Raw genomic sequence first — 24778 nt, 5'->3', positions numbered from 1 at the left:
GTCATTTTAAATGACTGCATAATATTCTGTTGTATCAATCTTCTGTGGTTTGCATCATTTTTTATTTTAAAATTACTTTATCAAATAAAAAAACATTTCCAAGCAAAATAAAGCAAAGCAAAGGGAAAAACAAATAGCCTGAAATTGCTTCATCAATTTCTTCCATCATCTCATTAATATGTTAATTTGCTCTGCTATTCTCCCCTCAATAATTCATTTCCAATTCCTGCTTCTCTCCCATATTAATTTCTAGCCCCAATACTTCCTGAAGCTTCATTTCCTCATGTGTTAAATAATAATGACAATTTCTCTCAATATGAGTGGTTACATATATGCATATATAATATTGGTGATTATTATTTATTACAATTATTATTCAATAGAATGTTGTTACTGTTGGGAAGTGGAGCTCTGGAGGACTCTGATTTTCACTGGAAAATGCCCATCGTTGGTCATTTTACCACTTGTTAATATTTCACACTCTATGCAATCAAAAAACTATTCTGGGGTTGCGTGTCAACCCCTCCCCTTAAATAAATACACAAGCACTCCCTCTTACTATTGTTTATTCCTGGCGTTCGTGTTGCTACTGGAGAGTGTTATGAGGTCAGTGATTCACAGACACTCCTTAGACACACCAGGAAGGGGCTCTGGACTTTGTTAGGAGGGTGCCGCCATATTAGAAACCCCTCATCTTTCTGTGGCATCTTCTGATGACCATTGTGCGAGTTTGGATCCGTACTTTAATTCTAGTGAGGCGCAGGCATTGGTGTGTTTATTCCCAGCAGGCCTGAAATGGTAGCGTTGCTTAACAAGGAAATAATCAGTGGACTGCATCTTTAAAATGGATTATTATCCCGTTTGTAAAAGGGAATTTTAGCCATGTATAACCAGAATTTAGTCTTTGCCCTTTGGATCCCAAAATGTAGTTGTCTCCATGAACGATATTCATGTATGTCAAATGACTTAGTAAAAATTGCGTGCATGTGCGTGGGGGCGGGGGGGTTAATACTATTTTAGTCATTTTTCTTAAGAAATAGTTATTTAGTGGCTTTATGTTTTGTTATTTAGTAGCCAAAATAGCTTTGAACATATTCCGTCTACTAAAAGAAGTGTTGCTGATTTGACATAAATGTTAATGAAAGAATATGACAAAATTTTCAAGATGTTTTTTCTTTTATTTAAAATGTTAACTCTCACAACACATCATACAATGAAATGAGGACCTTAGAATCTCATTAAGTTTTCAAAACATTCCTATATAGTCACAAAATGTAAAACATGCAGCAAGGATACAAATATAGTTTGATACCAAAATTGCAGTACATTTTCACCATGAAAAGAAGTAGGGGGAAACACAAGATAATACGGCAATCTCCTTCCCTTTTAGCAGTAGCTGACATGAATGCTTCAAAGAAACGAAAATGTCTTCTTTCTTTGGAGACTATAACATCGACAGGTTTTTACAATTGCATTCAACACTGTGCTTTGTTGAGAAATTACCACTGGTTTCTACTTCAGAGGGAGGCATTATATTAGAATTATAACATTTTTAAACATGTATCGGCGTGATATGAAAAATAAACACTTTCTGAGTTTTCAACTCAAAACAATTATTAAATAAATAATTATTTCTCATAGTGCACGTCTTATTTTACCTTTCATTGGCCATTGACACAAATGAAGCTTGATAAATAATACATTAGGTAGTTTATTTACGTCTTCTTTCATAATTCTGTGTTTCACTCCGTTCAAAAGCCACTGGAAACAGAGGGAAGGTAAAATGTGTTATACGAGCATACACTGAGGGAATTAAACAAATCAAGACAAAGGCATACAGTAATTTTTATGAAACTCATAATGCCTTTTTCTCTCTACTGAAGTATTTCTAAAAGTTTTATTTGCACATCTTGCAACCCTGCCTTAGTCTCTATCCTTATTGGAAGTGATCTAGTCACAAAAATCTTAATTACTTTCATCATCTGGCAAGCCTCTTGGTACCCCAAAAGCTTATTTCTACAACATACTGTCGATTCTTTATTTCTACAATATGATGCTGATTCTCGGACAGCAGTTTTCTCAAGCTGTGGCAGACACTGATGGTGAATTATAGACAGGACTACGCCTAAAGTAAGCAGGAATGAGAGTAAGATGAAAGCAAAACACGTAACTTTTATTCTCGGGCAGTGTCGACAAAAAAAAAAAGCCAAATCCAGCCCACCACCTGTTTTTCAAGCAGTTTTATTGGAACATAGCCAGGCCTGTTCATTACTTACTATCTATGGTTGTTATGGCCGACTTCAGTAGTTGCTACAGGGACTACAGGGCTTGCAGAGCCTAAAATATTTACTATCTAGCCATTTACAGAAAAGTTGGAGGATTCTTATTTTAGGACACTTAACGGTGTGAGGATCTCTTCCTCTTTTGTGGATACCTTCCAAGGATGGACTGTTCTTCAGACTAAAAATAGTCTTATTTTCCATAGGTAGGTCAGTGTGCCACTCAAACATGGTTGAACTTACCTCCTAGCGCCTTTCAGCCTGAAAAGTTAATCTCTGCTCCAAAGGTGCTTAAACACATAGCTAGCAATTAACGTAAGTACTTTGACTATCTGAACACACAAAAAATTGAAAATTATATTGTGAAACAATGTGCCTGTTTTGACCAAAATACCAAGAGAATTTTTCATCATCTTTGCTCATCCTTTCTACATTTAGACTTATGTTTTAGCGAACTCACTGTGCTTTTAAAAATTCAGTATGCCCTGAATAAGACGCTGTATTTAAATAGGACCAGTAGAAAGATCTGTGAAAGGTATGCAGGAATCATAGGGCTCCTCTTAATTTCCTCACTGAGAAAGATCTGTTGAGAGAGAGAAGGCAAGAGAGGGCTCCAGTGTTACCACTCCCTGCTTTTAGCACTGAGCAGATGATCTTTAACATCCAACTTTCCCTGCAGTGATGCCAACAATAAGCATCAACCATGTGTATGTACCTCTGAGGTGGAAAAGTATGAACTGGGCAGTTGTGAAGGAAGGAAACAATTCACTTATCATGCTGGATGGTTTGTTGATATTAGGAGGAAAATGACTAGATCAAGTTCAGTCTCTCAGAAGCCTTAGGTAATATGATTCTGTTCTTCGGAGAACTGAAGTGAATGCTAATATAAATGAGCCAAGGAAAGATTCCTCTTGACTGAAAGCAGAAGTTCTTACCTTGTCCTTTCACCTTCTGAAACTGTATGTAAAATTTTATGTGTATAAGCCAATGGTTTCTCTGGGAAAAGGGTTTCTAGATTTCATCAGATTGTCAAGGGGCTGCGACCACAAAAGGGGAAGGATCAGGTGATGGTAGAATAAGACTCTATGACAGTCTTGTTTTGACAGATAATGTGAAAAGATCTCTGACTATGGATTATGTTTTCCCCATTTTTTTCCTTAAAACAAAAGAGCAAAGATGTAGTCATAAGCTGATTCTGACCTTATTACTGTGATTCTATGAATTATTAACTATAATTAGTTTATTATTTTAAGTACATTTAACAGCATTTTATCTGTCCTAAATTGCACAATAGCTATATTATTTATAAAGTTAGGTATGTTTGGAAATCTATATCAGTTCTGGAAATGGAAACTTGATGATTAATATGATTATCAAGAAAACTTCAGTTTAGGGAAGGGCTAGCATTCACCTGTGATATAAATAACAGCCAGTGTGGTTTAAATTTATATTCTATTTCCAAAAGTTGGAAGATAGTACTTATTAATAAAATGATTTCAAGTTTTTTCATTAGGCACACTAGTAACTTCTTTAAAATTTAACTTGAACAGTCCCCAAATTACTGAAGCTATACAAATGTTGTGTTTAAATTTGGCAAGTAGAGGACCAATATAAATTCTATGATACATCATTTTTTGCACGAGTTTTCCAGATAAGAATTAAACCAATTCATCTTAGTTATACTTTTCTAGAAACTGGAAATATTCTTAATGGATAAGACCATTGCTAATTACTTTATAATTAATTAGATGGTTAATATTTTAATTTGATTTTCACTGAAGGTAACATAATAGCTTTCCCAAGGAACCTGAACATATAACCTGGGCTACAAGCTTCAAATGTGCCTAATAAAAAGTTAGTATAAAACTTGTATCTTTGAATGAAAGAAGAGACATAATGATCTGAGGATAAAATGGAAGACATTTAAAGTTTAGAAAGTTACCTAAAGAACTAATGCAGTGTCAACACTTTTACATTATATCAGGGAATGACAATCCAGTGACTATAAATCATTGGCTTAATTTCAAAAGAAGACATATTAGATAAATAACTAAAGAGGAATAGCCAATTCAGGCTTTGTTTATGCAAGCAGTATTTACTGGGGACAATGAGGATTTTTTTCCAGTGGAATTTTTTTTCTGTTCTTTTAGAGGCCTTTCTCTCATCATTTCTATTACTCTTAGACTATTTCTTTACAATTATAGCAAAGCCAAGAGGTTATACAAATAATTTAGTTCCCAGAATGTTTCCTAAATTATTAGTCTCATTTGGGAGATCTATAAGTATTCAATATCAGGGCTGCCTCAACTCTTCAGTGTATTTTTAAATATCTCAATTGAATTATTCAACCCATGTGTTCAGTAAACTGTGCTCTTTTCCTATCAGAAGATCATTTCCTCCTTTCTCTAGACTGTGGAAAAATATTTGGCAAAGTACCACTTTACAATCACAAGCAATTGTACAATGCAGAAATTTGGCAGGGGTTTAGAAGAGAAGAATTCAAATACTTCCTATGAAAAAAATACTGGGGTTACTTAACCTTAAAAACAATGTGATGAATGAATAAAGAAATAAGGATTGTCAAATATATGTATGTGGCATTTATATGAGGATGGAAACTTAACAGAAGAAAGGAAATATGCAGACCGTTTAGATTAAATGGGTTATGCAGACTGTTTAGATTAAATGGGTTATGAGGAAAATTGTAGCATCCCTTCTCTTGGAGTGTTTTATAATCAGGACTGATTTGTAACACTCTTGGGTGATTTGATTGTGTTCTTTTTTGAAGCCACTGTAATGGACTATGTTGCTTTCAAACATCCATCAGGATGTTTGGATTTTGTGCTTCTATAGCTCCATGAAGAGTGAGAGATTTGTATAAATGGATGTTTATTTATCTATTTAATTATATGTTAGAAGACTGCCAGATATAGCTTCTTAAAAACTTTCAAAATACTTTGTTAACAAGTGAAGATCAGTCTCATTTTTTATTCTCTCTCTCTTTTATTCAGCAAGGTTAAATGCAGTTTATTTAACAGATCTAAGGGAATGAGTATTAGACTAGCCCAGTGGTTCAGGTTAGGTAATGATTAAATGTAACAGACACTGGTAAGGTGGTGGTTTGAGAAAGACAGACTGCTATTGTAGTGATATTATGGCTTAAGTCTATGCCTGGTTGAGAGTACTGCAATTAGATTTTTCTTACCATAAACACTCATTTTAAATCTATTATTCTTTTTTTAATACTTTGAAAACCTTTTCTTAGGAAGAAAATAAGAGTGTCTATTTTCAGTCATGATTTATACATACCAGAATTTAAAGCTCTTTTGCCCATTAGTCCAACAAAGGAATCTGTTTTATGCCCTGGAAAAATACATTTGGGGGTAGTTTAATATGGATGTCTTTAAGGAAATAAACTGTTAAAACTAGTACACAAAAAAAAACAAGCTTCGGAATATATGTCTATGTAATAAATATACACCCATCTTAAGCTTTCATGAACCTGAAGAATGAAGTTTCCTTATAAGTCCTAAGAAATAGCACTACAACAATACAATGAAATATCTATGTCCGTTCTATATCTAAATATTAGCAAGTACCCTTTATTTACATTATATTTTTATATTATATAAAGCTTTAAATATTGTCATCATTTGAGCTAGCTTTGGTTTTTAGGGAGTCTATTTCACATTCGGGTGATGGAGAAATATCCAAGCTTATTTCCTTGCGTTACTATGTTGTATTTCTCAGCAACTGAACCTTAGTTAAATCAGATTCCAATGCTTGATGGTTATAAATTTCTAAAATATCACTGTTTATAGTTTATCAGCTTTTTAGAAATACTTCCTTGCATTAATTTTGACAATAGAGTATATTTATTTTCATTACGTAGAATTTTGCCACATATAATTCCCTTAGAAGTCAAATACTTGGAAAGTAAATATGATCAAGTCTTATTTTCAGATAAAACCTTTGGAAAAAGATTATTTTTACTCTAGTGGGATAATGTCTCTTGGATTACACTGTATTTGCTAAGAATAGAGGTGTTTTTTCAATGTGCCCTACTCCTCACCTGGTGAGTGCAAGGACAATATGATTATGATGGACCCCTGGGAATTCCTGTCAACTCCGGTTCCATTAACTGGGATCTAATGACCCTCAAGTGCCACTATTCTGCCATCTTTGCTGCCCTAAGAAACGTTTCATTGTGCTTTGATAGACTGAGGTTTCCCCGTTCAATTATGGGGGTTGAAAACCTACATCTCTATCCATCCATCTTTACTTTTAGTATGGATTTCTACTCGGATACTCACTCCACTTATTTGGCTGATGGATGATGGCTTCCCCTAATAATGGTGTCACTAGGGGGCCCAGTGTACTAAGATGAATTAGAAGATGCTTATAGATGCTTTTTATTTTTGGCTGTGTGTGTGTGTGGGGGGGTGGTGGTGGTGGATTTTTACCCCTAAGACTGAAATTCTTATCTAAAACTAACAATTTATAGTGGTCAAAGGAGGTTTTTTTTTTTGCATCTTAACAACAAACATCTAAGTTTCTGTGAGTCAGGAGTTCAGCAGCAGCTTAGCTAGGAGTTAAAGGATTTTTAACTAATGCCTTATTTTTGGGAAATTAAGATATGCCTAAACAACAGAGTTTTAAAACAATCATGTTCTGAATGTAATATGAGTCTCCTCCGTTCTTATATGGTCTTAATTAGAAATATGAAGTCCTAAGTTATGACAGAAAATAAGGAAAATATTACATAAAGTGCAATTCAACCTAATTTACATTTGCATTTGATAAATGTCAAGTAATTTTGAACTTACTTTTATGAGAAATCTGCCCATGTCCTAGAAGAAAGAGAAATAAAATTAGTAATCAGGTATACAGTTGTTTTGAAGAAGCTACATTATGTTTTCAACAGAATTATAAAATAAATTGACTTTTAAAATATGTAACATTTTCCTTTCACTCACTTTCTTGATAAATATTGCAAAACCATAAATGCCAATCAAATTATCAGTAATAAAAAACAAACAAAAGAAATATTAAGTTCTTTTCTATGGGTCACCAATTCAAACCCAGGACAAGGAGACTCCAGGGCCTATTATTAACTGTTAGGCCATAACACCTCCCTGTGGAAGAGATGCAAATCCATCTCTTTATTAATCAGACATGGTCAAGATCTTGTATTTCAGTCCATAAAAGATTTTGTTCACTTTCCTAAATGTGCTTCACAATAGTAAAACAAAAGATTTATAGGAATGTTTACCATAAAGAGCCTTTAACAGGGCCACTTGCTTTTCAATTGCAGAATCTGACAAGAGACAATTGACATTAACTATTCACACGGTCCACTGATGGTGCTATGAATTCAAGGAAGGTGATTATTTTATCAAGGTAGGTACCCAGGGCAGTCAAGTCTAACCCATGGTGAGGGAATACTCTAAAATCAGAGGCTCTTGGAACATTCAGAGTGACACCCTTTGAGGCCGCATGCCTTCCCCTTTTTTGTCTGTCTGGGATCTTTAGACAAGAAAGCACTTAGCTAAGGTTGGGTCCCGGTTCTTTGTGGTTTCGGTCACTCTAATATTGTCAGGCATGCGAGACAAATCCCTCCCTCCCTCCGCGGCCACGTGCATGTGTTAATGAGGTGCGGGGCCAAAATTGAGCCCAGAGTTATCTCCCCCTTTCGGTAGAAATCTCTACTCAAAATGCACGAAAGTCTGGGCGCGCCTGGAGCGAGCGAGCAGACCGAGTAGGTTGCCCAGAGACAGAGGGACGATTGTCCATCTCACCAGCATCCCGTTTGCCCATTAATCCGAAGAACTGCTGAGGCTTGGGTCTCCGGGCGATTCTCTGCAGAAGGTGCTCAAAGGGCTCCGGCAGCTCCGCCTGGGGGACAGATGCACGGAAAAAACCGGCGTGAAGGCAACCAGAGCGAGGGGCCCGGCAGCCCCAGTCATTCTGGTGGTGCGCTCCGGTGCTGGGAGAGCTGCGGTTACCCGCAGTGGGTCCCATCCAGGACGTAACAGGGAGGCCTGTTCCGCGGGTTTCCCCACGCTGGGTAAGTGGGGTCCATCCCGGGTTAGTCCCTCTCTCAGTCTCTCCCTGCGGATCTCGTGTCCAGCGCCGCCTCCCCAATGTCCTGCCTTTTCACAGTGCGAGTTTGCTGGAGGTGCCTCGCCTTCCAGCTCTGCGCGCTCTCCTTTCTTTCTTCCCGGGTGAAGACCCTTGCCCAATTCTCGAGCTGCCACCTGACTTTGTCTCAGCTCTTGCACCGGCTATGGAGAAATGCCCCTCCCCACCCCCGCCCTAAGTGCACACAGGTGTGTGTGGGGGGGGCGGGGTGACAACGCCGTACAAGCGACTTGCGCTGTTCTCCGGTGGCGCGCTCCCTCGTGCCAATGGCCTATGAGCGGGAGAGAGTGGGCACGCATTTAAAGGGAAGTTTGCGGCTACGTCTTCGGATCTGTAAAATAAATGGAAGGGAAGGAACTTCTCTTCCTACCCACCTCAACCCCTCTAAATGTTCCGCAGCTCACCCCCCGCTCCCCATTTCTGCAAGCCGCGGGTGCGCCCTCTTCTGCCCCTGCCCAGCGTCTCCGAAAACACTAGTTGCCTGCGGTCCACTGCAGTCCCGGAAAACCCCGTTACTTTGGGTGAAACCGGCTGTAGCCCCGTAAAAACCCCGAGTCTCATCAGGGAGTGCATCATTACTCCAGTGAGTCTCCAGACCCGACGGTGCAGCAATTGGTAGGACACTTGAATCCTGGAGCGCAAAATCCTGGGCGGGACCCCGGGGATGGCGCTCTTTTACATCTCTGGTCGTGGGGCCCGCCCGGCCGGTGTCTCTAATACTGACTAGGTGGCTTATGGAGGGGGAGGGTAACATGTTCCCGAGCCCAGGGACTGAGTCTGACCTTGACCTGGTCGCTGTCAGACCAGTCTGACCAATAATTCAGATCATCGTTGGCTCCGATTTCTTCTGCAAATAGTTGAGTGGAGATGAGAAAAAAGACTGCCAGGGCCAGGAGGATTTTCATGTTGGATTTCTGGGGAGAGAAGGGAGATGAGACAGAAGAAAGAAAAAAAAAATTATATATGTAATTTTCGGCCCCACAATGGAACTCAGGTCCCGTTGAGCAAAGGGAAAAAAAAAAAAAAAAAAAGGCATAAGGGCCAATTTCTCCCTGTACCCCTTAAGAAAGATAACGCTCCAGGGCCCTCAAATCTTCTCCCTGGATCCCAACTCCCACACCTTCAAACCAGGAGGCTCTGCAGGTGGAAGACAAGAGGGAGCCTTAGCATTTGGGATACCCGTCTCCCCGCTCTTCCTCAGCTCCCCTGGCGCACCCAGCGCTGCCTCCAGCCACCTCGGAGCGCGGCGCGGAGAAGAAAGCCCAGCAGCGCCTGCTAGCACCGGGCGGAAACTTACTGCGGCGGACAGACCCACGGGATTCCTCCGACGCGTCTGAGCGCACCCGTCGCGCACTGCACTCTCGGTCTCCGCGGCGGGGAAAGAGGATGTCGGAGCGCGCTCTTTTTCCTGCTGGATGCCTCGCGGTATTTATCCGAAGCTCGACGAACCTCACGACCCACGTGACACTCTCCCCCCGAGACTTCTGCTCAGTATTTAATTAGCCGCCTCCACGCCGTTCGCTTGCGTCTGATTGAGAGTTTCCGAGACGGTAACCTGTCGGTGCCCACAACTTTGGACCTAATTGGGTTTGAAATGACGCAATTTTAGGAAAATCGAGGTCTCGCTCTCCAATCCCGAGCGCCTTGTTTCCTTCCGTCTGCATATCTGACGCCCCCTCCCCTCTCCTCCTTTCGAACTGGATTCCATGACACCTGAGATTACTCATCAAAATTGAGCGAAGTGACTCATTCTTCTGATTTGGGTAACTTTTCCGTCCCTTGAGACGTTAGGATAAGGTGCGCTTTTAAGGATGGCCAAATAACTTAGGAATTAGGACAATGTAATTTTTCAGCATTATGAATGGATTTTCAGTACCACAGTATTTCATACGATGGAAGCAGATTTATTTCGCATTTTGGAGAAAGGGGAATTTATACGTGGCATTGATCGTAGAGATTTCTCTTAGTGCCATTCTAGGATACCCTTTTTTTTTCCCCAACATGCTAAGTTCCCATCCTTGCCACATCTAAAAGCAGGGATTGGAGGAAGACGTTTCATTCTTCTCTCCACTCTTGCTGAAGACTGTGAAACCAGCAAGACAGTATGCAGGATCCTTACCACGTTGCTTACTCTACTTATTTACTCTACACATTATTCATAGATTTCTCCTGTATTTGAAAGTAAGGGCATTAACAGCATGGAATTAGACCAATAACATCTGTACAAACATCACGGCTTTCCATGAGCCCATCGTTTGCCTTGCACACACAATTCTTTCACCTCTAAATGAACTCAAAGACGTATCTTGGGTGGAGTTGTTTCCTCCCTTTTACTTAGTAAGTAATACATTTTTCAGTTGTCTGGCTTTAGTGCTTAAGGGGAATTAATTTTTGCAATTAGGATTAAACTGGTGAAATTTTCCCTTTAATATTTGTTATTCTTTCTTAACCCTGAATTTGGAAATTCCTGTGTCTCTCCCCGTTTCTTGAGGCCTGGCTTACCATTGTGAAGCATTTAATTTTTTTTGTTTTAAAAACTTTTTATATGGAAAATTGTAAGCATATACAAAAGTAGAGAAAATTTTGCAATTTTCACTGGTATCTCTCCTTGTTTCTCTTCCACTCAGATTATTTTGAAGCAAATTCCAAATATGTCATTTAATCTGTAAATATTTCAGTATGTCTTTCTAAAAGGTAAGCTTTTGTTTTAAAAAGCATAGCCATGTTTTAAAATTTAAAATAATTTAATTATTTTGAATTATTTTAATTATTTTTAATTTAAAATATTCCTTACTAGCATTAAATATCCAAAGTTCAATTATTCCCCAATTCTTAGCATAAGTCCCCCTTCCGTACAGTTTATTAGTTGAAATCAGGATTATAATGAAGTCAATACATGGCAGTTCATTCATGTGTCTCTTAAGTCTCCCCTAATTCCCCCTCTCCTTTTATTACAGATTATTGATAATACAGATCATTTGTTCAGTAGTGACTCACATTCTGGAATTTGCTGATGGCCTCCATATGGCTCCTTTTTTTTAAAAAAAAAAACAATTTTATTGAGATATATTCACACACCATACAATCCATCCAAAGTATGCAAATATTGGTTCACAGTATCATCACATATTTGTGTATTCATCACCATGATCATTTTTAGAACATCTGCATTACTCCAGAAAAAGAAATAAAAGGAAAAAGAAAACCCCAAGCACCCTATGCCCCTTACCCTCCTTCTTATTGATCATTAGTACTGCACTCCACCCAATTTTAAGACTTACAATAGAGGTGTAGTATTGTCAGACAAAGATATATAGATCAGTGGAACAGAACAAAACATCCACAAGTAAATCCATACAAACACGGGCAACTGACTTTTTTTTTTTTTTTTTTTTTCTGTATAGTTGTACAACCATTATCAAAGATCAGGCTACTGGATTACAGTTCAACAGCTTCAGGTATTTCCTTTTGGCTATTCTAAAACACTAGACACTAAAAAGAAATATCGTATCTATATAATGAGTCAAAATTGGTAGTCATGTATTGAGTCCAATTTTCTCAGTTACACCTCCTCTCTCTCATTTGATCTTTCTCTCAATCTTCATGGATATCTGGGCAATGACCATTTTAACTTCTTCATGCTGGGGAAAGGTTTTGACCTTATGGGGTAGAGGAATGAAACTGTTTGATGGAGAGACTGGTTCATGGAGAGACTGATACCTGTTTGTGTCAGGGCTTATCTGGCATAAGATCAATCCGGAGGTGTTAAGTTTTTGAAAAAATAATTTTACTAAGAAAAATTTTTATAGAGACTTATATAGAGCCCAGTGCACTTCCCAGGGTTTTCAGGAGTACAGTTGGTTAAGGCTTGGCATACTGTGGTAAGGGCTTGGCATACTGTGGTAGTTTGCAATATCTGGCTAAAGCTTGCATAAGAGTAACCTCCAGAATGACCTCTTGATTCTATTTGAAATCTCTTAGCCACTGAAACTTTAGTTTGCTCCATTTCTTTCCCCACTTTGTTACAGAGGGCATTTTAAATCCCACAATGCCATAGCCAGGCTCACTCTGGGAGTCATGCCCCACATTGCCAGGGAGACTTACACCCCTGGGAGTCATGTCCTCCTTGGAGTGGTGGGGGGTGGTGCAGTGAGTTTATTTGCAGAGTTGGCTTAAAGAGAGAGGCCACATCTGAGCAACAAAAGAGGCTCTCTGGGGGGTGACTCTTAGGCATAATTACATGCAGGCCTAGCTTTACCATTGTAGAAATAAGTTTCATAAGGGGAAGCCTCAAGATCGAAGGCTTGGCTTAATCAACTTTGGGTCCCTAGGGCCTGAGAGAATATCAGGAAGTTTAATAGTTCCACATTTTCCCCCAGTCCCTCAAGTAGACTTTGCAAATACTTTTTTTTATTTTCTGCCTAAAATACTCTGGAAGGTATCCAGGTATTACATTAGCCTGTACAGAATAATAGGATCTCATCCCCTATTCTAGGTTCCATGTATTTGGGTTGTTTAAATAAACTGTACAGACAGGTTAAAGTAGATGGTGTGCTACAGAAAATTTAAATTTTGGACCAAATAAGTATCTCTTCCTTTGGTCTCACACAGAAGTTTTAAAATACAGATAGTATCAGCCTTTACCCTATATTCTGATTTACCTTAGTCCTAACCAGATTCCTTTCATTCATATCTCTAATTGGAGTCTGATCTCTTATTCAGCTTCTTTAACAGTTGCTGTATGGAGTAATGCTGACTTTCAGAGCTGCAGAATTCTGTGAGTCTCAGGTGTCACACAGATACCCAGTGTTCCAAGGAACTACCAAGTTACACACAAAGAGCACAGCATCTCAGAAATTAGAAATAACAGTTAAAACTCAGGAATACATGGGATTGCTGTAGGAGTTTACAATCTAGGAACCTTTCAAGTGAGCCTTATTTGTACATTCTGTACTCCTTAATCATCAATTGCCCATTGTCTGCTCACTTTCTATCCCCGATAACCTGTGCACTTGAATTCAATTCTCAGAGTTTATTCATTAGAATTAGTTTATATTAGTGAGAGCATACATTATTAGTCCCTTTCTTTCTGGCTTATTTCACTCAACAAAGTGTCCTAAAGGTTCATTCACCTAGTTAGTTGCATGCCACATGACTTTATTCCTGTCTGCTTGCCACTTAATATTCCATTGTATGTATACACCATGGTTTGCCTTTTTGTTCATCAGTTGATGACCACATGGCTTCTTTAAAGAAGGGGCTTGATCAGGTATGAGGTTTGGTTTTTGACAGGACTACATTACATGTGTTGTGCACTTCTTTCTGTAGGCACAGGCTGTCCGGTTATTTCTCCTTTTGAGATGTTAGCAGTCATTGATGATCATTTCCTTTATCTGTAAATGACTCAGTACTTGCAAAATAGTGCCATTCTGATTTATCATTTCTTCATTTAGTATCTGGACTATTTCTTTCATAGAAAGAGAAACTTTTTTTCCCATCAACTATTTTATTACAAGACATGGTTTATACAGGAAAAATGGGATAAATGCTCAATTACTTCCCTCTACCAATTTTCAAAATATTGAGTTGGTAAATTAGCACCCTTCAAAGTATACCTTTTAATTCTAGAATTATTATTACTTCCTAGTTTTAAACATATTTTTAAGTATTTCAATCCATGGCAGACATTCTTCTAATTGACGCTCAAATTATGCCATTCTTGGCCAATATGTGACTCTTCAAATTGATTTTTGAGACTTTTGAGTTCTCAAAAGGCTTTGATGGTTTTCTTGGGGTTTGATGAGAAATGGTGTTCCAGGTTTCAGTTGTGTACTATTTTTGCCCCAGACCTAGGATCTCCTGTTAAGAAGCCCTTGTTTCCTTTGAATAGAAGATATAATAAAGAGATAATAATCTCTGCATTATGAGTGCATATTGCTACATAGGTCTTCATCATTTCAAGATGTTTCAGTGGATAGAGCAGGGAAGGGTGTGTGTGTGTGTGTGTGTGAAATCATGAACTTATAGTGACACTTTCTATTCAAATTCAGGATATTATAGGGTATAGGGTATTAACTTCATTTTCCATCTTTTTCTTCCATACCAAAAATACCAGTTCCTAGTGACAACAAAATGATCACTTATTTGCTTTATTCCAATATACAATACACAAACCAATTTGACCATCAGCAATGTGAGTATTGGAATAGATTAAGAGTTTTTATTTGCAATTCTTTTTCTTTTTAGGGCTGATCCCACTAGGAATGTTCAGTCAAATTACTGCATTTTAGTGTCACTTTAAAGGTTCTCCTTTGAGAGGCTAAACCTGCTTATAATTGTGCCTAAGAGTCTCCCCCTGAGTACCTCTTTGTTGCTCAGATGTGGCCCCTTCTCTCTCTCTCTCTAGCTAAGCCACCTTGGTGGTGATCTCACTGCCCTCCCCTCTTCGTGGGACCTAACACCCAGGGGTGTATATCTCCCTGGCAACACAGGATATGACTCCTGGGGATGAATCTGGACCCAGCATCATGGGATTTAGACCATCTTCTTGACCAAAAGGAGGATGCAAAATGAAACGAAATAAAGCTTCAGTGGCTGAGAGATTTCAAATGGAGTCGAGAGGTCACTCTGGTGGATACTCTTATGCACTATATAGATAACATTTTTTAGGTTTTAATATATTGGAATAGCTAGGAGTAAATACCGGAATCTACCAAACTCCAACCTAGTAGCCTTGACTCTTGAAGACAATTGTATAACAATGTAGCTTCTAAGGGGTGACAGTGTGATTGTGACAACCTTGTGGACTGCACTCCCTTTATCCAGTGTATGGATGGATGAATAGAAAAATGGGAACAAAACCCAAATGAAAAATAGGGTGGGATGGGGGGGCTGTGATTTGGGTGTTCTTTTTTTATTTTATTATTTTTTTTTTATTCTGATTCTGATTCTTTCTGGTGTATGGAAAATGTTCAAAAATAGATTCGGGTGATGAATGCACAACATAAGATGGTACTGTGAACAGTTGATTGTACACTGTAGATGATTGTGTGGTATGTGAATGTATCTCAATAAAACTGAATTTAAAAAAAAAATTCTCCTTTGGTTATGCTACCAGCTCTTACACAGATAGATTCATTTGTTCATTTTACTCTTGAGTTTTAGAGATTGCTTTTATAAATGAGCTTAATTTTAGAATTTTGTGAAATACATGGTTGCACACTTGAGTATTCAAAACATAATATATTCAAAGAAATGTAGCTTCAATCCCTGTCCCTCCACCGCCTTCCCTCTAGTAGCATTTCTTTTTGGGTTTTTGGTATATCTTTCCATTGTTAGTGTTGTTGCTTTAATACAAGCAAATATGAATTTATATCCTCCTCCACCTTTAAAATTCCATACCTGTAGTGGGGTATTTTAGATTGATCTTTTGTCTCTCAGTTTTGGTTGTGGTTTATGAGGTAACAGATAAAGACAGCTATTTAACCGTTTCTTCCCTGTTAGCTCAATGTAACCAGTAGTATAACTTTGCTCAGATGCCATATGGTGAAAATGTGCCACAGTATATAAAATAAAGGTTGTTTTATATAACTGAGTAATAAATATCAATGAGATAAATTAATCAAGGAAAACATTTCCCATTTTTTCCATGTCATTCATTAATTGGAACTTAGTACTCCTAGTGAGAGCACGCACTTTCTGACATGCTTTCTCCTTGGACATTGTAGGGCTTTGGATATTTATATTTTTTTATTACTGGTTTTATTTCCAAGATTATAAAATTTATGAAAATATACATTGTGAACAAAATACTTATTTTGTAATGCATGCAAAAGTCATGAAGAGGGTAATGGTGAGCAAAGTAATAAAAGAAATCATCTCATAATCCAGAATGAACTACTGCTACCATCTTGGTACACTGCTTACAGTTTTTAAAGGGAAAAATATCACCTGATTGTTTTGAAAAGTAAGACATTCTCTTCATAAAAAAAAAAAGCCATGCAGAAAAGTACAGTAATGAATTTTTAAAAAAAATTACTCCAAAATTGCTACCCTTAACATTAAATGAATATCATTTTGAATATATTTCTATGGATATTAAACAGTTGGAAGGCTACAACAATAGAGAGATAAATAAAAGTTAGGAAAATAGGATGAGACCCTAGGAAGTAGTTTTAATAAAAAGTAGTCAATTATATTTCACTTGAAGGAAAACAAAACTAAAGTGAAACTGAGAGAAATACCAATCTTCCAATGTTTCTTTACCACAAGAGAGATTTCTCCACCAAAGAACCCACTCATGTTACAAAAAACAAAACAAAACAATGAGGTTTAGTGTAAACATTAGGAGGCTGGAATGTAATGGCTTTTAAAGTTAAATATTTAGACAATTTATATGAATTCTGTTTTGAAAGAAAAGGGCATCAGTCTTCATATACTTCCTCCCATCTCCCCTCCCCCACTTTATTACTTTTACATTTTTCAGGTTTATACCTTTTGCATCGTTTTGCTCCCACACTTTCATTGGTTGTCTAATACTCATTCCATATTTAAACAGATTCATTACTCACCACGAGTCCTTTTACCCTAGCTTTGCCATTCTCAAATTTATTTTTAATCATCTCTTATTTGGTTGGATGCTAAAGCAAATTGTTTTCAAGCAAATTTTTTTTTCCCTAAGAAGAAATGTATATTTTATTCCTTGGGTTCTTTCATGCTAGTGAATATCTGACAGTGGCTTCTGTGCTTGAATGACGTCTTGAGTAATAATGTTTTTGGATTGAATTTTCATCAGTATTTTATAGACATCACTCCATTATCATGTGAAGGATTCTAAAGTGGGCTACATTTTCCCCCAGCTTGTATGTGCTTTGCTTAGCTGTTAGAATATCTGAAGAATTCCTTCTCTATCCTTAACATTCAGTAGTTCAGCTAGGATATGTCTTATGGACATTCTTTATCTAATTCTCTTGGGGTGTCAGGAACTATCTTTGTTGTAGAATTTTTTGTTTCTTCATTTTAGGGAAATTATCTTGTATTATATCTTTGAATATATTCTCTAGGGGAATTTTTCCTTCAAGAATGTTATGGTCTTTTTGTTTGGATTATAATATGTTTTATAATATTAATATATAATCTATAGTATATCATATGATATATATTATATTCCATATGTGTTGTATTCTTCCGTATTTTAAAATTATTTGCCCTTTTCATCTGCATTCACTCTACTTAACTCTTTCCTCCCTGTATTAGTAATTTACTTTTCAGTGGTTTCTATTCTGTACTTTGCTGTTTCTAATTTACTTACTATTAACATGATCATGTTACATAGCCCCAATTTGTTCTTTTAGACTAGAAATTACCTCTTTCATCTCATTTAATTATTTAATTATTTTATCTTTATGCTTTTATTTTATTGAATTAATGTTTTTACTAAGATGTTCTTGGTGTGAAGTAACTGAAGGAATCTTTTTTTGTTTCCCGAGTTATGTTTTCTTTTAGAAAGACAATCTGGTATAATGGTAAAATGCATGAGTTTTGAGCAAACTCCACCAATTTGAATATGGCTTAGCCATTTTGCTAGTCTGTGACCTTGGACAATTTACTTAGTTCTCTGCCTCAGCTTTCTAATCTGTCAGACAAAGATAATAGTAGAACTTATAAGGTTGTTGTGGCAATTAGATGAGTAAATACATGTAAATTGTATAGAACAGGGCCTAGTACATAGTAAGCACTTAATTAATGTTAGCTATTATCATTATTCTAGGTGGCTCTCTTTGTCTTTAACAAATGTATATGTTAAATTCTATAATGTATATTTGCATGGTTTCTGGGCCATTCTCTCAATTTTGACGTTCCTTGGGTGGCTCTGGGCCAACAGAGTGGGAGTAACTCTTTTTGTACCATACCTAAGGATTTTTTTCCTCTAAGTGTTAGGAATTTTGTGTTCTGTTCACTTTTCTTAGTCTGAGGGCATGACATAGGGAGGGGAGAACTTGAACGAGGTGCTGTGTGGTTTCTGAGGATCTGGATTCTGCTCATTCTCCTGAGAATCTGTGCAGTGTTTACTCCCAGGTCGGAGGATCTGCACCTTGTCTGTGATGGACCCACTGGACTTTGCATTTCTGTGTGCCTGGGAGCCTCCCCCACTCCCCATCCCCTTAAAGCGTTAGCATTGGTGTTCATTTCCCAGCTGCTACCAGTTTCTCTTGGACATTGATATCCATTGCATTTAGGAAGAAATTAATCATACGCCCACTCCATTCATTTTCTTTCCCTGTGCATATTGTCATTGTAAATTCCCAAAATTTTATCAACTCACTGGTAAAACTTCTGGAAGGTGATGGTATGGTTAGGAGGACAGGGGCTCTGTGGAGCCAGGCAGCAATGGGCCTCTGTTTTGCCTCAGAATTTTCTTTCTTTCATCGGCTACCAGTTTTTGAAGATTAATGCATTGATTAGACTTGCCTCTTGATTTGTTTGCTGATGGTGGATTTTAAATTTTTCCTGGTATTAACATTTTTTACTTTATTTTGTAGGTGTTGGAGAAGGTCTAAAATAGTACCATGTTCATATTATCTGGCTAGTAAATGTTTTTAAAATTGCTAGATTTTATCTATAACAAGTTGATGCATCAGATTTGTTTGATTTTGTTGCCCTCGACTCCAGAACTTTAGAGAGTCTTTGGAACACAGCTGTTACGACAAACATTACATTGGCAGAATACATTGTCTGTTGTCTGCGAAGCGAAGCAAAGTCCCTTCTCTCCTCCCTGACACATAGCCTTATTTTTTACATTATTATTATTTTTTTACCTGGGAAATATTGCTACTATGATCACATCTTTTTTTTTTCTTGGTGCCTCTTGGGTACTCTAACTTGCATTATTATGTTTAGTTATACATTTTCATTTCTGTAACATTGTGTCAATCATTCCTTAAAATCCTTTCAGTCCATGTTGTTACCAGGCTCTGGGTTGGGAGCCCATTAATGTGTTTCCCAAGTGGTGGGAAGACGCAGCACGGAGGCAGAAGAAGGTTACAAGGTTCTATATCATCTGAGGGAAGCAACAGGGGATTTTAAGCAATCCTATTTGAAACCGGGTAATATAATCATGCCTTCATCAGGGAATACTAATCCCTTGTACCTGAATCTAATTACAGCCTTCAGTCTCTCATGACACTGCTTCTTGAAGAGTTTAACCTTTGTGTTGCGGTTTCGTTGTCCAGAGAGCCATTTATGGGAAGCTATTTTCTGTTCCTGGTATAGTAAAGCCAGAAATGGACATGGCACTGGAAAAAGGACACAATATTCCCAGCATCCAACCCTCCACACATGCCATAAGGAGAATTAATTCAATAAACATTTATTTAATGTCTGCTATTTGCCAAGCAAATACGGTCTGGGAATACAGAGATGAATGCATCACAGTCTTGTCCCAGCGGGATCAAGAGAGCTGGGGGTGCAGGATGTGTAGTAGATACCGTAACAGAAGTGTGGGCTTTATGTTGTGGTAGCAGAGAGTGGATTTCCCTGGATTCCCAGGGATGGAGGGGTGGTAAGGAGGGTAAAAGGCATTCCAGGGGGAAGGAAACAGCTTAAGTAAAGGCATGGCAGTAAGGATATGCATCAGATATACATTGGAGAAACCACAACAAAGGTGGTAAATGTTGGAGTGGGACAGGGATGGGCAGGGGTAAAACAAGATGAAGGTGGCTGACGTCAACTCTTGGTTCTGCATCAGCAAATTGTATTATCAAGCAAATATCACTTACTCTGGAGGAATAGCAAAACTCACAGCTGTTGTTTTTCACCCTATAAATTCCTGTCATTGGTGGTTCTTAATCAAAAGATTAAGAGTCTGGTGGTTTTTTGAAATGTGTACTTATATAGTCACACAGTTCAAAAAACCATATAGGATAGCAGTCTTTAAAAATATTTAATAAATGTTTTCCTTCCATTGCTTCTGGGTGCAATTAAGAAATGCACATTGTATACATTTGCCAAAAGACCAAAGTAATTTTCTTATTCAACATGACCCTGCAACCTTAAAATAATAAGCCAGACTAATAAGTCTACTGAAAATATTCCTAATCAGATATGAGTTTGGCTCAACTGGATCCTTAAAGGTCAAAAATTCAATTAAAATTAGGCATAGCCAGCCCAATTATCTTTGCACAATTGCAAGTTTGTAATGTGTCATGGAAACATGAGTTAAAAGTCAGGAAATAATTCATTCTGCACTAGATTAATAAGGGGAATGGTTAGATTCAGATTCGTTGTGTACCCTACAACAGGGAAGTGTGTTTTTCAGTCATACTGAGAAACCCAATTGCGAAGCCATACCTTATTCATTTCTTCCTCTAGGCATTAGTTTAATAGTTAATGTATCTGTCAAATGATTTCGAATTCTTTGCCAGCTGAAAATACGGTCTACACTGGAACTTTCCTTCCTGATTACCCCACTCACACTGAAACCCCTTGCCATTTGGTATCCGAAGCCACTTTGCTGACAGTGCTTGCATTAATGTCTCTAGCAAATGGCTTTTGAACTCAAGCTGTCTGGTTCCAGAGCCCAGCAACTAGATCTACCCCCTATGTTGGTCTGTACTGCTGTAGAGCTGATGTTACTAATATGCTGGGTGTTTGGTGAGAGATGTCTAACCACTTATCCTATCGTCTTAAGATTAATCCTGGAGAAGGCGGGGCAAGATGGCAGACTGGTGAGCTGTATGTTTTAGTTACTCCTCCAGGAAAGTAGGTAAAAAGCCAGGAACTGTGTGGACTGGACACCACAGAGCAATCTGTCTTTGGGCATACTTCATACAACACTCATGAAAACGTGGAACTGCTGAGATCAGCGAAATCTGTAAGTTTTTGCAGCCAGGGGACCCGCGCCCCACCCTGCCAGGCTCAGTCCCGGGGGAGGAGGGGCTGTCAGCTCCAGGAAGGAGAAGGGAGAATTGCAGTGGCTGCTCTTATCGGAAACTCATTCTACTGATTCAAACTCCAACCATAGATAGACTGAGACCAGACACCAGAGACTCTGAGAGCAGCCAGCCCAGCAGAGAGGAGACAGGCATAGAAAAAAAACAACACGAAAAACTCCAAAATAAAAGCAGAGGATTTTTGGAGTTCTGGTGAACACAGAAAGGGGAAGGGCGGAGATCAGGCCTTGAGGCGCATATGCAAATCCCGAAGCAAGGCTGATCTCTCTGCCCTGTGCACCTTTCCTTAATGGCCCTGGTTGCTTTGTCTATTAGTATTTCAATAACCCATTAGATCTCTGAGGAGGGCCATTTTTGTTTTTTTTTGTTTTTTTTTTTTTTTTTTTAAATCCTTTTTGCTTTTTCTAAAACAATTACTCTAAGAAGCTCAATACAGAAAGCTTCAAAGAATTGAAATTTGGGCACGTCAAGTCAAGAGCAGAACTAAGAGAGCTCTGAGACAAAAGGCAATAATCCAGTGGCTGAGAAAATTCACTAAACAACACAACTTCCCAAGAAAAATGGGGTGTCCGCTCACAGCCACCATCCTGGTGGACAGGAAACACTCCTGCCCATCGCCAGCCCCATAGCCCAGAGCAGCCCCAGACAACCCAGTGTGACGGAAGTGCTTCAAATAACAGGCACACACCACAAAACTGGGCGTGGACATTAGCCTTCCCTGCAACCTCAGCTGAATGTCCCAGAGCTGGGAAGGGGGAGCAGTGTGAATTAACAGAGCCCCATTCAGCCATCATTTGAGCAGACTGGGAGCCTCCCAACACAGCCCAGCAGCCCAGAACTGCCCTGGGGGGACGGCACTCACCTGTGACATAGCACAGTCATCCCTCAACAGAGGACCTGGGGTGCACAGCCTGGAAGAGGGGCCCACTTGCAAGTCTCAGGAGCCATACGCCAATACCAAAGACTTGTGGGTCAGTGGCAGAGACAAACTGTGGCAGGACTGAACTGAAGGATTAGACTATTGCAGTAGCTTTAAAACTCTAGGATCATCAGGGAGATTTGATTGTTAGGGCCACCCCCCCTCCCCGACTGCCCAGAAACACGCCCCACATACAGGGCAGGCAACACCAACTACACACGCAAGCTTGGTACACCAATTGGGCCCCACAAGACTCACTCCCCCACTCACCAAAAAGGCTAAGCAGGGGAGATCTGGCTTGTGGAGAACAGGTGGCTCTTGGACGCCACCTGCTGGTTAGTTAGAGAAAGTGTACTCCACGAAGCTGTAGATCTGATAAATTAGAGATAAGGACTTCAAATGGTCTACAAACCCTAAAAGAACCCTATCAAGTTCAGCAAATGCCACGAGGCCAAAAACAACAGAAAATTCTAAAGCATATGAAAAAACCAGACGATATGGATAACCCAAGCCCAAGCACCCAAATCAAAAGACCAGAAGAGACACACCTAGAGCAGCTACTCAAAGAACTAAAGATGAACAATGAGACCATAGTACGGGATATGAAGGAAATCAAGAAGACCCTAGAAGAGCATAAAGAAGACATTGCAAGACTAAATAAAAAAATGGATGATCTTATGGAAATTAAAGAAACTGTTGACCAAATTAAAAAGATTCTGGACACTCATAGTACAAGACTAGAGGAAGTTGAACAACGAATCAGTGACCTGGAAGATGACAGAATGGAAAATGAAAGCATAAAAGAAAGAATGGGGAAAAAAATTGAAAAACTCGAAATGGACCTCAGGGATATGATAGATAATATGAAACGTCCGAATATAAGACTCATTGGTGTCCCAGAAGGGGAAGAAAAGGGTAAAGGTCTAGGAAGAGTATTCAAAGAAATTGTTGGGGAAAACTTCCCAAATCTTCTAAACAACATAAATACACAAATCATAAATGCTCAGCGAACTCCAAATAGAATAAATCCAAAATAACCCACTCCGAGACATATACTGATCACACTGTCAAACATAGAAGAGAAGGAGCAAGTTCTGAAAGCAGCAAGAGAAAAGCAATTCACCACATACAAAGGAAACAGCATAAGACTAAGTAGTGACTACTCAGCAGCCACCATGGAGGCGAGAAGGCAGTGGCACGATATATTTAAAATTCTGAGTGAGAGGAATTTCCAGCCAAGAATACTTTATCCAGCAAAGCTCTCCTTCAAATTTGAGGGAGAGCTTAAATTTTTCACAGACAAAGAAATGCTGAGAGAATTTGCTAACAAGAGACCTGCCCTACTGGAGATACTAAAGGGAGCCCTACAGACAGAGAAACAAAGACAGGACAGAGAGACTTGGAGAAAGGTTCAGTACTAAAGAGATTCGGTATGGGTGCAATAAAGGATATTAATAGAGAGAGGGAAAAATATGGCAAACATAATCCAAAGGATAAGATGGCCGATTCAAGAAATGCCTTCACGGTTTTAACGTTGAATGTAAATGGATTAAACTCCCCAATTAAAAGATATAGATTCGCAGAATGGATCAAAAAAAATGAACCATCAATATGTTGCATACAAGAGACTCATCTTAGACACAGGGACACAAAGAAACTGAAAGTGAAAGGATGGAAAAAAATATTTCATGCAAGCTACAGCCAAAAGAAAGCAGGTGTAGCAATATTAATCTCAGATAAAATAGACTTCAAATGCAGGGATGTTTTGAGAGACAAAGAAGGCCACTACATACTAATAAAAGGGGCAATTCAGCAAGAAGAAATAACAATCGTAAATGTCTATGCACCCAATCAAGGTGCCACAAAATACATGAGAGAAACATTGGCAAAACTAAAGGAAGCAATTGATGTTTCCACAATAATTGTGGGAGACTTCAACACATCACTCTCTCCTATTGATAGATCAACCAGACAGAAGACCCATAAGGAAATTGAAAACCTAAACAATCTGATAAATGAATTAGATTTAACAGACATCTACAGGACATTACATCCCAAATCACCAGGATACACATACTTTTCTAGTGCTCACGGAACTTTCTCCAGAATAGATCATATGCTGGGACATAAAACAAGCCTCAATAAATTTAAAAAGATTGAAATTATTCAAAGCACATTCTCTGACCACAATGGAATACAATTAGAAGTCAATAACCATCAGAGACTTAGAAAATTCACAAATACCTGGAGGTTGAACAACACACTCCTAAACAATCAGTGGGTTAAAGAAGAAATAGCAAGAGAAATTGCTAAATATATAGAGACGAATGAAAATGAGAACACAACATACCAAAACCTATGGGATGCAGCAAAAGCAGTGCTAAGGGGGAAATTTATAGCACTAAACGCATATATTAAAAAGGAAGAAAGAGCCAAAATCAAAGAACTAATGGATCAACTGAAGAAGCTAGAAAATGAACAGCAAACCA

General features: G+C 38.5%; 1 protein-coding gene across 5 annotated transcripts; it reads right to left on the bottom strand.

Annotated features, from left to right (window-relative positions):
* Positions 1-1157: 1157 nt before the first annotated feature.
* TAC1 (tachykinin precursor 1) lies at positions 1158-10035 on the bottom strand. Of its 5 annotated transcripts, none has more exons than XM_037836745.1 (7): positions 9718-10013; positions 9203-9334; positions 8078-8174; positions 7552-7596; positions 7106-7129; positions 5589-5642; positions 1158-1761 (listed from the first exon to the last, which is right to left on the bottom strand). In XM_037836745.1, exons 2-7 carry the CDS (start codon positions 9323-9325, stop codon positions 1712-1714), a joined length of 393 nt encoding a protein of 130 aa, XP_037692673.1. In that variant the 5' UTR covers positions 9326-9334; positions 9718-10013; the 3' UTR covers positions 1158-1711. The 5 variants fall into 5 exon arrangements, with proteins under 5 accessions (XP_037692673.1, XP_037692675.1, XP_037692677.1 ...); XM_037836747.1 differs by lacking the exon at positions 9718-10013 and adding an exon at positions 9541-9678; XM_037836749.1 differs by lacking the exon at positions 5589-5642 and having other exon boundaries at positions 9718-10035.
* Between the last annotated feature and the right edge of the window lie 14743 nt (positions 10036-24778).

Source organism: Choloepus didactylus, chromosome 5 (genome assembly GCF_015220235.1).
Source record: "Choloepus didactylus isolate mChoDid1 chromosome 5, mChoDid1.pri, whole genome shotgun sequence".
Classification (NCBI taxonomy): Eukaryota; Metazoa; Chordata; class Mammalia; order Pilosa; family Megalonychidae; genus Choloepus; species Choloepus didactylus.
This window is presented reverse-complemented; position numbering and strand designations above follow the sequence as displayed.

Excerpts from the sequence above, each read along its gene's own strand:
- TAC1 (XM_037836745.1), bottom strand. The coding sequence starts at position 9,325 with ATGAAAATCCTCCTGGCCCTGGCAGTCTTTTTTCTCATCTCCACTCAA. Across the intron at positions 8,175-9,202 it reads CTGACAGCGACCAGGTCAAG|GCGGAGCTGCCGGAGCCCTT; the intron begins GTCAGACTCAGT and ends TCTGTCCCCCAG. Across the intron at positions 7,130-7,551 it reads CCTGTTAAAGGCTCTTTATG|GACATGGGCAGATTTCTCAT; the intron begins GTAAACATTCCT and ends TCTTTCTTCTAG.